Genomic DNA, 16783 nt, shown 5'->3' on the forward strand with positions numbered 1-16783 from the left:
AGCAGCTCACATTTTTTTTTTTACTAACACAGTTAAATAGTCACAATGCCTCCTTCCTATAGGGTGTCTGCACTTGACGTCATCCGCGAGGAGCGCTACCGTCCGCGGTGGCCACCATGTTGGCGGTCGCCGTCCTTAGGCGGCCTAGGCCTAGGCGCTGGCAGTAGTGCAACGGACAATTCAGTGGAAGGTTGCACTTCAGTATTTATAGTCAATTGGTGTGTTCAGTGACTATAATGCACTTAAGTGCATATGTACGCGGTTTAGATAAACCTGAGTAATTGCGCTACGAAGAAAAAGTGCGCTTGTGCAGCAGCGTCGACCTACCTTGGACTGAAAGACTCTGAACTTCAGCACGTTGTCGGGCTGCTGCCTCGTGCGGATTTCACCGACATCAAGGACTATCTTGTGCACGGAACAAGTTTTGGGTCGTGCGAGCAACTAAAATCATACAAATTCATGGAAGGCCATAATTATTTGACGAGCGGCTGGGTGCAGCAGCCATTCGTCTAATTGTTCTTGTGGTTGTTGTCTGAAAGGTGAGCAAGCTTCTGTCTTATTTTTGTTTGCGTTTTTTCTTTTTTTGGTGAAATAGCCATGTGAATTGTGTGTGCATCTCATAGCCACAGTAATGGGATGTCGCGGTCGGAGAGGGATTAGATGCAGCAGTTGCCAGCGGTTATCCCCCCCCCCCCCCCCCAAATGGTTTTTTAGACCTCCGCCACTGCAGCGTGCTGTGCATGTGTTTGTTTAGTGCTGGTTAGAGATGCGCAGCTTTGGGAAAGAAACAAGTATAATGTATTTGTAACTTCCTTCCTTTTAATGACCATCAGCATTTACATAGTCCCGTAAATTCCATTCATTGACGTCGTACAAATTAGCGTTAACGTTGTTTTATTTGAAAAGCAGTAAGTGCTCCAACTCGATCTGCAGCCACTACAATTTTCCAATTGAATTCAAATTTTTAGATCGCGACGCTTCAGCTGTCTGTCTGTTCGCGCAGCTTCGTCATTCACAGTAATTCAAAGAAAAGCCACTCACACCGTGGCTTCTCATAAAAGAAGACAGTAACACTGCGTAGTTCACCATTATACCGCTGCTGCATTGGCGTACAATCGCGGCACGTATAGTCTCTCCGTGCACACAGATACACTCATTCAAGTACTTTCTATGTAATAACACGCACTCATGGCTCCGAGCACAAAACACTGCTGTGTGCGAACTCCCCACGACGGCTTGGACGATAGCGATCTTCAATACTTCCGCAACGCACGGACGAACCGACAACCGTAAACATTGCGCGGCTGCCAGGCGAAGCTGTCGCCGCCTCGCGGATCAAGGTTCAGTGCATACCCCCTATATCCTAATGCAATATAACCGCGGTAAAACATATTTCACAGTAATCCTGTAGAACACACGGAATCTTGCTGCCTGAGAGTCAATAGTGATAATAAAAACAAATCAGTGGAAAGTCTTTAAAAAGACATGAGAAAGGAATATCGAGCTCTAATAGAAAATAATGCTTCTGCCATAGCGAAATGGCCACTCTTACCACGAGAGGTGGCATGGTAAGTCAGAAAAAGGTAAAAAAACGAAATACAACTTCCAATCCAAAATTGCCATGATGTCACACATTATTGAATGTGTCTACTTAAGCCAATACATTTCACATTTAGTGTGCAATATTGTGGAAGCTACACAAGAAGTTCGGTCATTAAAATGTATTGCTCTGCTTGCTTCATGGTCAAATGGTTAAACATCTAGCTCTGAATCAAAATGGCATGGGTTCGATACTGTCGCTGAAGATTTTTCTTCATTTTTTTTTTTTTTTTGAGGACAACTGAAAGTTTACCTCGGGTGAACTTAGCGCGGCATTTTTTCAGCACCATGTCAGATTTGCAAGATTAAACACGACACTGCAAAGCAGGTGCAGCTATAGGCCACTCTATGCTTCGCTGCACGCCAACATGCTCAGGTGAGTATGTACGCGAGGATGACACGATGGGCTGAAAATTAAAAACCCAAAATAGAAAACGAAAAGCAAAATTACGTAATAGCCTATTAGGAGCCATATAACACAGTTTGTTATATTTAAGGATTGAGGCTTCTCTTTCATTTATTGCTGAGCATAAATAAAGAACAGTTTCAAATAACTACTGGAAAGAAAACATGTATATTTTGGTGACGAACACAGCCACTGCAATAAGTCTTGCTAACCTCCACAGCATTGCACACAATGTATGAAACAGAGTATAATTATTTATTTGTCCCAAAAGTTCTACACTGCATTCACAAGGAAGCAAAGACCGAATTGGCAAGTTTCAAGAATTTAGTTCCTGAGCTCATGCGTGGGAAAATAAATTGAAATTAGTGATGTCACACCTGATGTATTAACCTTTTTTCTTCCAAATGACTGAAAATAGAGCTTGATGGAATACTTCCAACTGCACAAAATTATTTAAACATGCTAAACCATAAGGAGCCCCTATAGAATAAGATTGAATGGAATGCAGACTCGGCTGATAAGCATCGTTTTGTAAAAGGATGCACAATGACGATTCTTCCAGATATCAGTACTCTGAACTGTACAATACGATGTCCACTACACATGCGTGTAGTGGACATGCCACACATGTTCCCTGTCCACCGTTGCCCTCAGTCCTTATCTGCCAACAGTTCCAGACACTTCCATCATTGGATTCATCCGCCTTGGCACATTTACACATAGGAAACAGCAATTAGTCAGCACATGAATGCTGACTGGATCAGATATCAACTTCATGCAGCAGTACATCCTATTATTCATAGCATCTTGCCACAATATTGCTTCGTCACCATTGCTGTGTGAGAACTTTCTGTCAGTACTGATAGGCGACACTCCAATGATTTTTCACTCGTTGGAAAAAGAATAAAAGGAAAGCATGTGCTTGCAAAGCTGCAAAAATGCAAGAAGTTGGGGAGAAAAGTAGAGCACAGAGCAAATGCTACGTGCATGACCTCAGCATGGTCTTTAAACAAAAAGAAAGTGAATCAGCACTCCTGTCTGTCCTACTCCACAGGCTCGACTATTCACACATTCCACAGGCACGACTACTCACAAGACACCGATAAGCAAACATACACAGGGAGTGTGAGTAGACCCACTGTGTAAAGATGCTCCTATGGGAGATGTGCATTGTGCCTTACTCATTGTTAATGACATGCATGTGTGCATCTGGCCAAGATGGGTGTGGATTTTTTACCAAATAACAGGTAGCAATGACACTACGGTGGTATCACACACACACACACACACACACACACACATACACACTAGCAGTCATTGCATGTCAGATTGAAGAGGCCCAATAAAATTACCTTGGCATTCAATGTCCACAATCTGACAGATACAACAGTGCACGACATACTGAATGCAGAACACAAAAGCGATCGGCACTACATTATTATTACCGTGGTGCTAATTCAGTTTGTGTACTACAACTGCTCTCACGGTAAGAAAATGAGAGAGAACTCAGGACCAGTGGCCTGAGGCCATAACCACTGGTACTGAGGGAAGGCCCCACATTAAGCACATCCCTGCTGCTTGAACCAAAGTAACTGTTTTACAGAAACCAGAACTACTGGTTACTTTATGCTCTGGAACTACAATGGCCAGAACTATCAGAAGCATTTGCAATAAAAAGAAAGTTCTGCGTCGCTGACATGATTAGCCTTAGCAATTTTATCAGAGCTTCGATACTATATGTACGCACATATATTGAGATTTAAGTCAAATGATGTGTTTGGGTTGACAATAAAAATAACGTTTAAATACGTTAAACAGGCAAGTTCAGCGGCTACCTTACAAAGTACGCCGCATATCACAAGGAAGCACTTTTTTTTCTTTTTCTTCTAACGTTGAAAGACACGAACGGAGAAATAATGCGATCGTGGCACCAACCTCCGACAGTATTCCACAGGTACAGGCCGGCCCTTCCCGTGATGGCTTCTACGGGCGTCATCACAGAGTTGACGATCGCAAAAATGCAGCTCACAAGCCCGAAAACAACAGCCAAGGAAATGCCCAGCACTGTCACGAGCCACAGGCCGAAGATCATTAGCGTCGGATTCTTCTGCAGCTCTTCTTTAACTATGCAATGCAAAAAGAAACGAGATCACGAGTCATTCCGAACGACACAATTCCACACGCCAGCTATGTACAAACTAACGAGCTGTACACCATGCCTGATGTAAATTAAGAAAATACTACTTGAAAGGTCTTACGACTTTTTATCTGAAAGACGAATGGATGAGGAAATAGGCTTAGTAACTGTCAAAACATACTTACTGCTGAAAGTTGAGTGCCTAGGACCCAGTCCATAATTAAGCGTCTTTTTGCCATGAAACAGTCCAAAAGATACTTCTCCTTTGAACTTCCCTTCGTTTTCAGCTTGCTGTATAGAATTATTGCTCACATAAACTAACATAACTGGCTTCGCCTCGATCCATTCCTGAGTTGCAAGTGACACGGTGAGGAACGCTAAACAGCCGCAGCAAACAAAAAAAGTGAGAAATGTGAACACCCGCTTCACCAGATCCATCACTTCTTGCTTGAAGATCACACTTGAACAGTAAATATCAGATCATTCTAGAGCCACCGCAAACTTCCAAGCTACTGAGCAACAGCCAACGAACGTCCATTGCAGCTACGCCATTGTCAAAAAGTTATTCAGCGGAAGTGCAGCAGAAAGCGCCTTGTGACGCATTTCCGCAATTGCGCAGATGGGGGATAGGAGCATTTTGGACATTGGTACCATGGAGGAACCATGATTGGTACCCGCAGGCGTTCTTTAGCGCCGCGCGCAATTCAAGTGAAATTAAACGAAGTGTCACTATTTCTTCCCACAGAAAGAAGCGCGAATGAAAAACGAGGCGCGCTCTTATCCCTCCTTTTGCTCAATAAAGATTTCTCCTTCTCTCATACCTTCCCCTGGATAAGACAGAGCGTTCTCTTTGGGGAGGGACAGACACAGACATCAGGACTCATGGCGTACCCACAGTAATTACATCTCTTCATCAGTTCCTTTGCCCGACAAGCTCTGGCATGCGAAATCGTTAGGCAGCTTCCACGCACACACAAACGCGTAGTGCAATCTCTACAGCTTAATTGCTAGAGGCATTTTGATCCGCATGTATAGCGGCAACAGCTGATTGAGCAAGTCGGTGCGCTGCTGCGGGCCATGTTAAACGTGCCAAACTGAGCAGGTTGTAAGAGTTCGGCAATCCTGGCGAGGCTAGTGTGACGTATCCAACTTCGCCGACTGCTGTCTCGCACGCTCGAAACACCCGACTATCTATCTGCGCCTTAACAGTGAATCAAAGCAGCAGAAACGTGCTTAAATTGTACTTTTCCGACCATCCAACAGTGCACCAGTACTTCGGTTCCACGATCAATGGGCTCAAGAATACATCGATGATTTTCATCAGAATCTCGTGCGGGTCCGCTGTCACGTACGCCAGACGTTTCAAGCACCGTGCGACCACCAGCCTCATTAATTACCCACTGTGCCTCTCTCAGATCGGCTAAAATGATTTGGTCGGCGTAAGCTACTCGCTTAATTTCCTTCCGCAAAACAGCGCAAACCGGCATTACACTGCACGAAAATCATCAAACTACAGTGTACTGTACATCAAACACAGCGTTTGCGGCGACGCGGGTAGGGGACCTCCGTGCACCCTCCGTTGCGAGAGAAAAGTGATGACCTTCGGCTGACGGCACTAGCTCATGACGTTTTCAGTGCACTCGCGCGGTGTCGCACGTTCGTCTGGGCGCCACGCGTACGCGTGTGGTGTCGCACGTTCGGCGGGGGCGAACACGGCACGAGTGCGCGCCACCGCGTGCCACCACGGAGATCAACGGTGGAGCGCGGCACGTGCGATCCCGTCGAGCAGCGCGCGGCAGCAGACGACGAAAAGCGAGCCGTTCAGTTCAGGCGCCATTTTGTAGGAGGCGGTTACGATGTAAGCCGTGTCTCTGCGTGTCTCGCACAAAACTATTTTCGCTGCTCATCGGTCAACGAAGACCACGCAATTGATCTGCGCTCTGACGGAATCGCGCTCTGACGAGAGCAGCCGTCGAAGGCGAACCATTTCATCACCGATGTAGCGGTGTCATACGATAATGAGGTACATGAAGTTGCAGCATCAGTTTCTACGTTTGATGCTGTCTCTTTCGTTTACGTTGTTTCTTTTCAGTTCCGAAAACACTTAAGGCTAAGTCGGAGTACATGCAAGGGGCTGCCAGCGCAGTTTGCAGGCTCGTCCCAGTACCCCAAAAATCATTCGAATGGCAAGAGTCATTCGTCACTTCATATTTGAAGCATCTGTCATCAATAAATTGGAGGCTAAAATCAAGGCAGGGGTGAAATTTCACCCACCACAGAGTACAAATATGTTAATAGCCATGGCTAGGTGGCGTATGCCACCGCCCGATTTAAAGGGTTCAGCCTCATCCATCCATCCACCTATCCATCCCGTCTGCAGTCGCAACTCCAGAAAGGATAAGAATAGAGAAGGTAAAATTTGCTACATTAACATGCAGGGTGGTCGCAAGCAGGAAAAATGGCTGGAAATTCAAACGCAGCTGAATTATGAAGCGATTAGCGTGTGTGCCTTGACCGAAACGCATCTACGAGATTTGGAGCAGCCGCCTGTTATTTACAATTTTGTATGGGAAGGGTGCAACAGAATGACCGGGTCAATTTAGGAAAGGCATAGGCGTACTAATTAGGCGAGGTCTGAAGTGGCGTAGGGTAAACGAGACATGTAAAGAGCATTTATGGATTAGCGGCACATGGCAAGGTAAAAAGACGTGGCTGGGAGTAGCTTACCAATGGACAGGTAGTGATAGCAGAGAAAAAAATAAGGAATTGGTTGATTGCATTAAAAGCGAATGATCGAGTTCAGTAAATCGGGCCATCGATGCAGGTGATATTAGTGGGAGATATGAACGCACACATGGACGATTTAGACGGATATACTGATTACAACGGCTCTCTAGTTCTGGATCTGTGTGATGAAGAGAACCTTATAGTAGTTAACAGGAAGAATAAGTGTCATGGACAGGTAACGTGGCAATGCGGAAACAGGCAGTCATGTATCGACTACGCCTTAGTCTCAGAAATGGTCTACGAACAACTAGACCATATGATAATAGACGCAAATGGAAAAAATAGCCTGGGAAGCGATCATAGACGTTTAGCATTAAAGTTTGGGCGAGATACCAGCGCAGAACACGAAACAATAGCCTCAGAGTTTTTAAAAATGAATGACGAGCAAATAACAGAGATCGCAAACAACATAAAGAAGAAAATTGAGCCTTTTCCTACAGCAGTCTGGGAGTATAAGGAACTGGTGGACGTTATATGCAGCATGAAATAAGGCGGACACGGCAGAGAGAGAGAGAGAGAGAGAGAGAGAGAGAGAAGCGACTTTATTATACAGTGGCGCACCGACGGAGGGGGGGTTCGGGGTGACCTAACCCCCCCCCCCCCCCTTTTTTTTTTTCTTAACCCCTTTTCGTTCCTTGCGCATTTGAGTACTGCAACTAAGCTGTAAGACGCGCAATCGTCTGCACACCCGCAAAAAGCGCATTTTTTGACAATTTCCCGTGAAGAAATTTAAATGAGTGCTGTTTCGATGGTATTGGCAAACTGTCATCCCCCCCCCCCCCCTCCCTGGGTGCGCTACTGCTTTATTAGCACCCGTCAAATAGATGACGGGGTAGAGGCTTCAGCCTAAACCCACACTCATCCTCCCTAACCGTCGACCGGGGTCCCTTGGGACGCGGCGGCGGTCAGGGCGAGACCGCGATGACTTGCCGTTGAGCATTTTCTTCTTCGTTGAGTAGCAAGGACTCCCAGGATTCTCTGCATCTATCTGGCTCATCAAAGTTAGGACAGGTCCAAACCATGTGTACTAAGTCCGCTATATACCATCACAATGCCTACACCGACGGCTATACACCGAGGGATGCCATTTGCTCAACAGTTGTGGGTTCGGAAATACCCCCGTTTGCAGTTTCCTCCACATGACTTCCTCGCTGACAGGCAAAGTCCCACCGCGAGTCAGGGACAGGCTGAGAATACTCCCGTTGCCCAAGAATATGCACCCGGTGCATCACGAGGGCAGGCGAAGGGACAGAGCTGAGGCGCTGCAGAAAAGGCTGGAAGGCAGGCAGGATGTGATATACGCGGCCGAATACAAGCAAGTCAAAGTATACGCAGCCGTAATTACACGCGAAAACGGAGGCCCTGCCTCGTGCTGCAGCGTCAGACATTTAGGAGCAACGGAGGCGGAAGAAGTCGCCATTGCGCTGGCTTTGACTCAAAAGAATGTGAGAGTTATTGTCAGTGATTGAAAATCTGCAATCAGAAATTTTGATGCGGGCAGGATCTCCGCCGCAGCTGTACACATATTAGCCGTCGGGCAGCCTCCGGCGGAGCAGGTTTCGCTAATCTGCACACCGGCTCATCAGGGTTTGCGAGGGAACGAGAAGGCGCACGCGCTGGCCCGAGGTCTCACTTTCCGGGATTCCAGCGCTGTCTCGACAACACCCCCAAGCGAGGAACCCCTACAGACCACTGACGAACTGAACACCATTTCAAGAAATTCTTAACTATTATATAAGCTGGGGCGTAAGACTTACCCGAGAGCGGATAAGACACGGCAAAACAATTGTTGGATTGGAAAGAGGAAACCACGTAAGTGGTGGAACAAGGAAATTAAACAAGCTATAGAATAACGTGAAGAGGCCTCTATAGGGCTCATCGGGAAGCCAAAAAGTTGGGATTACAAAGAAGATGTGCTCCTTAGATGGAATATATACGGAGAAAAGAAAAGGGTTGCGAGTGAGCGCGTGCAAGAGAAAATTAAAGGCGCAAGTGAACGTTGGGTACATAACATTCACAAAAAAGACAAAGGCGCACCAAAAAGATTCTGGAACCATATAAAAGCACTCGGAGCTCCAACTAAAAACTCGCAAACTGCTATAAGGGATGAAGACGGTAACCTCTACGAAGGAGACGATGCGCTGCGGTACATATCACAGACGTTATTAGGAATAACTTCGGCACGAGAAATAGCATAGTTCAGACAACAGATCCAGCAACAGCAGAGAGATCAAAATTTAGCATAGAAAGCTTTTATTCGAAAAAGGCAGCAGAAAATGTCCCTAACAACACGGCAGCAGGACCCGATAAAATCCCGATACAGCTAATCAAAAACCTCGGTCAAAAAAGCAAGGCACTGCTGACTAATGCCATAGAGCAAGTGATAAGAACAAAGAAAATTCCAGTTTGATGGCGTGAAAGCAAGATGAATCTCATCTACAAAGGCAAAGGAGATAAGGATAAGACGAGCTTTAATGAACACACGAGTAACTTCGTGGTGTCAATTCAACAGCAATACCCATAGTGAAGCAATATAAGTACCTCGGCGTACACATAAACGAAGGAAAGAATTACTCAAGCAACCACCAAGATAATCTGAAAATAAAGGGGAAGCGGAATGCAGCAATAATGAAACACAGAGCACTGTGGGGCCACAATAAGTATGAGGTGGTGCGTGGAATCTTGAAAGGAGTAATGGTGCCAGCGCTAACATTCGCAAATGCCATTATATGCCTAAAATCGGACATATTGGCGGGTTTGGAAGTTAACCAAAGATCAGTAGGCCGGTTGGCTTTGGGAGCCCATGGTAATGCCACAAATGAGGCAATGCAGGGTGACATGGGTTGGGCCTCTTTTGAAGTCAGAGAAGCACAGAGCAAAATTAGTTTTGAAGAAAGGCTCAGGAACATGGATGAAAAGAAACGGGCGGCTAAAGTGCACAAGTATCTCTATATACATGAAAAGCGTGGACACAGAATGGAGGAAGAGGCCAAGGAAGTTGACAACCAAGTACAGGATAATCGAAACGGTGAATAGACAACCAGGAGTCATAAGAAAGAAAGTGAGAGAAATAGAGACCGTGAATTAGATGCAAAGAATGGAAACAAAAAGGGCAATGGAGATTTACAAGAATAAGAAGAAAGAAATTAGAAGGGAAAATCTGTACGATAACACATAGGGCAGTGCCTTGCTATTTGAGGCTCGAGCCGGTTGCCTAATGACGAAAACATATCGGAACAAATATTCGGAACTAGATGAGACATGTGTATGCTGCAGTAAAGATCCAGAAACCACTCAGCACATCCTGATGGAATGCGACGGGATCCACCCAGCGAGAACCGTAGGTAATGTGCAACTCCCAGAAGCGCTTGGGTTTAAAGTGGAAGGAAACATAAACAGATCAGCCGTAGAGATCAGCAAGAGACGATTAGAGTACTGGTGGAAAAAAAGCAGGGAAAAGATGGATACGACCTGATCTCTTAAAATCATAGGCAGCAGTACAAGGTAAATTTTTGAAAAAGAAAAAGAATAATGAGAGGTATACAAAAATGCTAGATAAAGAACATGTATAGTATACCTGATTAAATCAAGCAGGCTAGGTGTATATTTGTCGCCGCCCCGTTTCAAAGGGGATGCCAATAAATCATCATCATCATCACCCATTTGGCGGCTCGCACGTTCGTCTGGCAGGAGCAAAACATGAAACTAGAGCGCTGTTCGACGTAATTTTCGCTGCACTTCCACGGTGCCAGTGTGGCACGTACCAAAAGTATGGCGAAAGTCGCGTACTGTTTTTTGCAAAGGAGCACTGGGACGGTACCCCAAACGTCAACGTTGCCACAGCAACCGCGCCCCTGAAGTTTTCGCTGCTGCTGTCGGTCTCTGAAAAGTGAGATAAGATTTTTCCGCCGGTGTCTTTCTCGCAGCACCTTTTGTTCGCGAGAAAAGCTGACTTTGGAGTGTGGTGTGTAAGCTTGAAAGTTGTGTTTTGGGTTTGTGAGTGTGAGTGTCAACCAGCAACAGATACACTTAAGCAATAACGGCGCGGGTCTTCGTTGTCTTCTTCAACGTGCCACGAAAAAACACAGGAGCGCGTCTGTTTCACTAAAACTGCTACAGAAGTTTCGAAGGCTTTGTTTTCACGCGCGTCGGCAGCACACACTTCCGGCGGCTCGTAACGATGCAAGTTCAAAGTTCGCGCTCATCTGCTCCGGCGAGCTGCACAACCCCTGATTGGAGGCGCTAAGGGAGTTGGCACACCAACATGGCTGCACTTCCGGCTTGAAAAACGTGACGTCAGGACCTCTCCTGGGACGGTATTTTGTAGCGATGCCTTTCCGGTAATAATGCCTTTTCGCGCTTATCGCGCTTTGTCAGTGGTCGGAGCGACGGTCCGCTCGCGTTATCAACGGGATCAGCCGGCCGTGAGCGGTGGATGATAAGACTAGAGTAGAATAAGTCATAATGCCTCGCTACAAAATCGCGGCCCTGTTTTGTTCCTTTCCTCCATGGCCGTCCATGGTAGGGTAGGTAGGGTAGTTCATGGTCTAGGGACTTTAGTTCATGGCAGCCGCCAGTGACTTCCGGCCACGGTGCAAGTTGCAAACGAAACCTCGAGACCTCGGTCATCGTCACCCATCATGCGCCTCTTCCCTCTTTCTTTCCCTCTTCCCCTTCCCCCAACGCAGAGTAGCTGGCTAGAGGAATTTACCTCAGGCCGACCTCTCTGCATTTCGCATCATTAAACTTATTTCTCTCTCTCTCTCTCGAGACCTCGGTAGTAGAATGGGGGAGTGGGTCCAGCGGACGCCTTGGCAAGCCCGGTAAGCGCCGAGGGTAGCCGAGGATATAGTGCCTAGAATATACTTGTAATACTTTTAGTAAATTCTAGGCACTGTACCGAGGGTAGCCACCCAAAAGAGAGATTAAAATAAGCGCGTCAAATTGATGACGATGTCGCGAGGTGCTGCAAACTCAGATGAGCATTCGCGCTTACTTTAATACCATATTAAAATATGTTCTAAGCAACCTTCGCCATTAATACTCCGTCAGATGTACCTACGTATGCAGGAGAATCGAACAACACAAACGTCTCAAGTTTTAAATTTTGGTGTCAGTGGTTATTTAGAAACTGTGTGCACAAAGGCAACAAACCATAGCCATATTTGAATGCTTGCCCTGTCAAGCACGCTGTCAAGGGAGCGAGCCAGTGGTTTCTTGTGGCGGCGCCACGTTCCAGTTGCTGATAGAGCACGGCGCTCTGCCGCCGCTTTTTCTTATGCTCTCTGCTTCAACAAGTAAGATGTGATGAAACCAAAGAAAGGTTAAACTTTCTGAGCAGTGACATACGCTACAAGAAAGTTGGCGTTACTCTAACCGTGCCACACAAACCACAATAAGAATGTTGGAAAGTAGCGCTCTCTACATTACGCCCCTACCCGGTTTTGGCGCCACATGGCAGCTATCGGGAAAATACACGGGGGAGTGCATTAAGCAGCACTAGGGTAGCAGCACTCAACTCTCAATAACAATACAAGATGGCGTCCTCATCAAGTAGGGAATTGCTCTTTCAAAGTTTCTTTAATGTTTTTATATGCATATTTCTGATGTTATTGTGCTTTAAAGTTATCAGCTACTAGGCTAAAAGTTAAAAAATTATAATAAACAGTTTTCTTGGTGCTTATACGAGAGCGCAGTGTTAAATGTTAAGTTGCGTATCAGTCGCACCTGGTCCACACGAGAAACTATTTTGACGTTTTCAGTACATGCGTCCATAATACTAATTCCAAGCGATTAATTTGGAGCTTACGCTGCTGTCGCTCCTAAGAACTCCTTGTTGATATCAGTGCTGTCTGTCGAGTAGAGCGCGTACTCACAGTGGTGATGAAAACTGAAATGCCGGATGATGAGCGACGCTCCGCGTTGCTCGATCTTCTTTCAGAGTATCGCCTTAAACAAACTGCTACAGATATATGGTCTACGCGCGAACGACTGTGCCTGGCGTCATCGGTGTTGAGGAGCGGAGACCAGAATTGGTAAGTGACTTGCTAGCATTTGCGCGTCTTAGCACGTGCAGCAGCGTCACGAACTCGGGCTCTAGCGTCATGCGTCGTATGCGGTGCTGTGCTTGGCGCGCAATAAAGAGCACTGTGCCTTAATTTCAGGGTGTCCGTAAGCAGAGCGATACGGCCTTTTGGCGAGTGTAACCGGCCGAACGATTGGTTTTCCCAAAAGGTAAGCCGGGTGACAACGCTGTTTATTGCTAATTAGTCAAACAACATGTTTGTTTAATTAGCGTTTGTCATTCCTTTTCAGAATTGTGCTCTCCAATATGCCGACCTATTGGAGAAAGTGGAGTCGCCCAAGTGAGTCTTGGGACGCATCCTCCTCTCTCTTTTGCACATGGGTTTGAAACTCTGTCATAGCAGCGTTCCGATTGCAGGCGCAAGCGAGGTGAACGCGGTGAGATCGACACCCCAGGTGCTCTTATCGTCCGAAAGCTTACTCTAGAGCGCATTGAAGAGCTAAAGAAGATTATCCAAGAGGAACAGCAGCGGCATAAGTACGTACTTTCGTTCTTGTAGCGAGCTTCAGGCATGGCGCGTAGTTGGAACGTGCGTAGATTCTTTGCTACTGTGAGCACTAGTACTGTTTTTAGTATGATCTGATGTATTGCATAAGCGTGTGACTGATCAGCTAAAGTCCTGTGAGGGTATATATACAGTGTATTTTTTCACTAAAAACGTTGTATTTTGACCAGACCACGTGCGTTTTCCGTGTGCGTTCCGCGTTGTTTAAATCGTGTTTGTCATGTGCACTGGTACTAGATTTTGTTCTCAAGATACACTTGAGAACAAAATGACAGGCCTTGTGTGACAGAACTTCACAGGCCTTGTGAAGCATCGCAATCATGTGTAGTACTTTGAGTTCACGAATGAATTTATTGCATGTACCTCTGTGTGCTGTCCGAGCCTTTTTTTGTTGCCCTCATACTCCCGATTTCAAATATAGTTTGTTAAAGGAGCTGCTGCTTGCCATTTCGTTTTGACTGTTCCGATATTTGTTTGCCATGTTTATTGCCCCTGCTGTTGTTATCAAGCAGTTGTCACTTTGTCTCTGCTGTTGTTATCAAGCAGTTGTCACTTGTCCTGCTTTCATGCTGCCGAGGCTTGTTCGCGATATCAAGCGAAGATAATACAGCTGAAATGAAGCTGTGTTTGTGTTATGCTTGGCGAAAAAAGTGATTTGCGTAATATTTGCAAGAAATTCTTTATCAGGCTGTCATACTAAGTATTTGCAGCACTAGTTTGGGTAGAGTGACTTTTTGCTTATTGATGTAGAGAGATTTCTTGATGATTAGGCATAGTGAGAAGTGTCGGATAAAATTGTACATATTGAAATTTAGGGGAAAGCTTTGTTTTGTGTACCATTTGATAAAAACTGACATTCTTCTTCCTGTACACCTTACCAAGTACTTATTTGTCCAAGATTGTGTTTAGTACCTAGGAGTGAGTTCAGCTCTTAGCTACAACTGGGCATACTTATGCTGCATGTTAGTATCTTTGAATTAATTGACCATTTTCGTTTTTTGGTAGAAAAAGAAACTACATGCCTCTGTGTACAGGACCTTAGAGGCATGTTTATGTGTCAAACTTTTCCATTTGACAGTTCTTTTTATACCATAGGTCAAAGAAGTACGTAGTTGGGGAGATAGCTTTTTTTTTTTCTTCTTCTGTGTGTCTCAATTTCATGTTGGCTTTCATGCACTGTACAGCTTTGTTGTGGTTAGCAATTCTTATGACATGCTTTAATGCTATATTCTGGGTGCTGTTAACTTTGCAACCTGTGTTCAATAAACAAAATTTTATTGAGCACAGGGACCATGAATAAATGAAATTTGCTTGAGCCAATGTGTCCATCTACAGAATAGTGCAGGCTGTACTTCTGTTAATGATCTTTGTATTGTTTGTCTCAAATGCAGGTTTTTCAGCCAAGTTGTGAGGATATATATATGTATTTTTTTTCATGGCTGTCATGGTGAAGGAACTTAGTGGTCAAGTGTTCATAATCCTGCACTTATGCATTCAGTCTACTTGAAAAAAGATTAGTTACTTGAAAAAAAGATTAGTTTTGCATCTGCACAATGGTTGATGCAGTATTTCGATGTAACAGCATTTATTCAGAATACAATATTAATAATTTTTTTTTTATTGGTAGAGAAATCTGTTAAAAGGATACTATAAAGGTAGGCAGTCACTCAGATTAGCCTGGTAGGTGATTGTTTGGGTGCTCTCTCACCATTTGTTTGGCAAAGAAATGTCTTGGTTCACTGGTATATAAAATGAAGACAAAGCTGTTAATTAATTTGCACACCTAAGTTGCAGCGCTTCTGGTGTACATTAATCTTTAACATCACAGCTTTCATGCATTTTGTGTAATTGCATCTTTGTGCAGAGAAAGCCTTTAAAAGCTGTCAAATTGGTTTTGCATTTATTTTACAACTAACTAGCCTCAGCCAGAGGCTGCCATAATGTTTGACATCATGAGATGGTGGTACAATATTGCCATTGTGGCATTGCTACACACCCTTCATGTTTGCATCATTGTTTTTTGTTGCAAATTGACGTCCAAGTTTTGTTGAAGTTGGCTATTTGGTTAACCATAAATTTATTTAGTTTGTCAAAATCTCATACTTTCCTTTGCCTTAAAGGCGATATAGCACCAGGCCACATAGAAAATTTTGGTTATAAGTTGAAAGTTAGAAGCCTTCTAAGAAATGTTCTACTGCAAGTATTTTCAAATTTTTCAAAAATGGGAGTGCGACGCCCGCGAGCAGAAGGGCAAACAGTGTTTGGTTTGAAATTTAAGGGTGTGTAGAGATGTAATACTTAGCAGACACGATCGTTAATGCATATTGTATGCACTGCGCTTGTCAGCTCAAAATGGCCAGACCTGGTGAGGGGCCCTTTAAATGTCTGTGAGTGCAAGTTGCTCACAGTGGCAATTTTTCTTTGTAGTGTTTTTACAGCAAATTCCTATCCTTTTTGGTTCGGAGCTACCTGTTGAACGGCACTTTGCATGAAGCAGCATTACAAAAGGCTGGACAGTGCATTTAGCTTCAACTGGTTCTAGAGAGAGTGTTCACATGACATCATTAGACCCATATTGTTCCATTCACACCTCTTTGTAACACCTTCTCGAGGCAAGCAAATAGAGATAACTCGCAGATTTTGACTATGCTAGCTGTGCAGCAATTATGGCAGTTGAGAAGATGTCACTGTAATCCTCCATACTGGTGTTTATATAGTAGGAGTGTCCCAAGTCCTTTGTGTTAAAGGGACTGACAACTAATTTTCATGGTACCCATTTTTTTAGTCCAGTGAAAAGCTTACTCGTCAGAGTGTCTAATCATGAAGTGGTAACAAGGAAAATGCCATGGAAAATTTATCAGAATTTTTCAATCTGCAATTGAGGATCTAGTCGTTCATTGGAAGCATGCTGAAAACAGTGATAGGTGTGTGCGATAGCGATTATGCACTGGTATTGGTGGAAGGCAGATGACAAGTGCGGCCGTAGCTGTAAGAAAATATTTTGTTTATCAGCCCAATGTTGCTGTAATTCATGTTTTCTGAAGTGTTAAATTATTTCTACAACAATAGCCACCTGTTTCTGTGGTTTCCTGTACAACTGCTTTGGTCATTACAATGTCAGTGGTGTTCTTTAGCCAAGTGAAGTTCTCGAAAGTGAAATGAAACTTTTACACGGGATATGCAGCTCAGCGTGTTGTTGTAGACGGCATTTTGTATCTCACAGGGAGACCACACGACTCTGGGTACTTACTCGCAAACTCGCTT

The 16783-nt window shown here is 44.8% G+C and overlaps 1 protein-coding gene across 8 annotated transcripts in view; it reads left to right on the top strand.

The window, feature by feature from the left end:
- The first annotated feature begins 12367 nt into the window (after window positions 1–12367).
- The window catches only part of LOC119457885 (bromodomain-containing protein 8), a 108798-nt gene continuing 104382 nt past the window's right edge, over window positions 12368–16783 (top strand). For 2 of the 8 annotated variants that reach the window (XM_037719687.2, XM_049665376.1), the window contains exons 1-4: window positions 12782–12964; window positions 13094–13163; window positions 13245–13294; window positions 13372–13491. In XM_037719687.2, coding sequence (XP_037575615.1) covers window positions 12813–12964; window positions 13094–13163; window positions 13245–13294; window positions 13372–13491 — 392 coding nt within the window. In that variant the 5' untranslated portion in view covers window positions 12782–12812. Of the gene's footprint in view, window positions 12483–12768; window positions 12965–13093; window positions 13164–13244; window positions 13295–13371; window positions 13492–16783 lie in introns of those variants that run through there. The other 6 variants (XM_049665356.1, XM_049665345.1, XM_049665350.1 and 3 more) reach the window with 6 other exon arrangements.

Source organism: Dermacentor silvarum, chromosome 1 (assembly GCF_013339745.2).
Source record: "Dermacentor silvarum isolate Dsil-2018 chromosome 1, BIME_Dsil_1.4, whole genome shotgun sequence".
Taxonomy (NCBI): Eukaryota; Metazoa; Arthropoda; class Arachnida; order Ixodida; family Ixodidae; genus Dermacentor; species Dermacentor silvarum.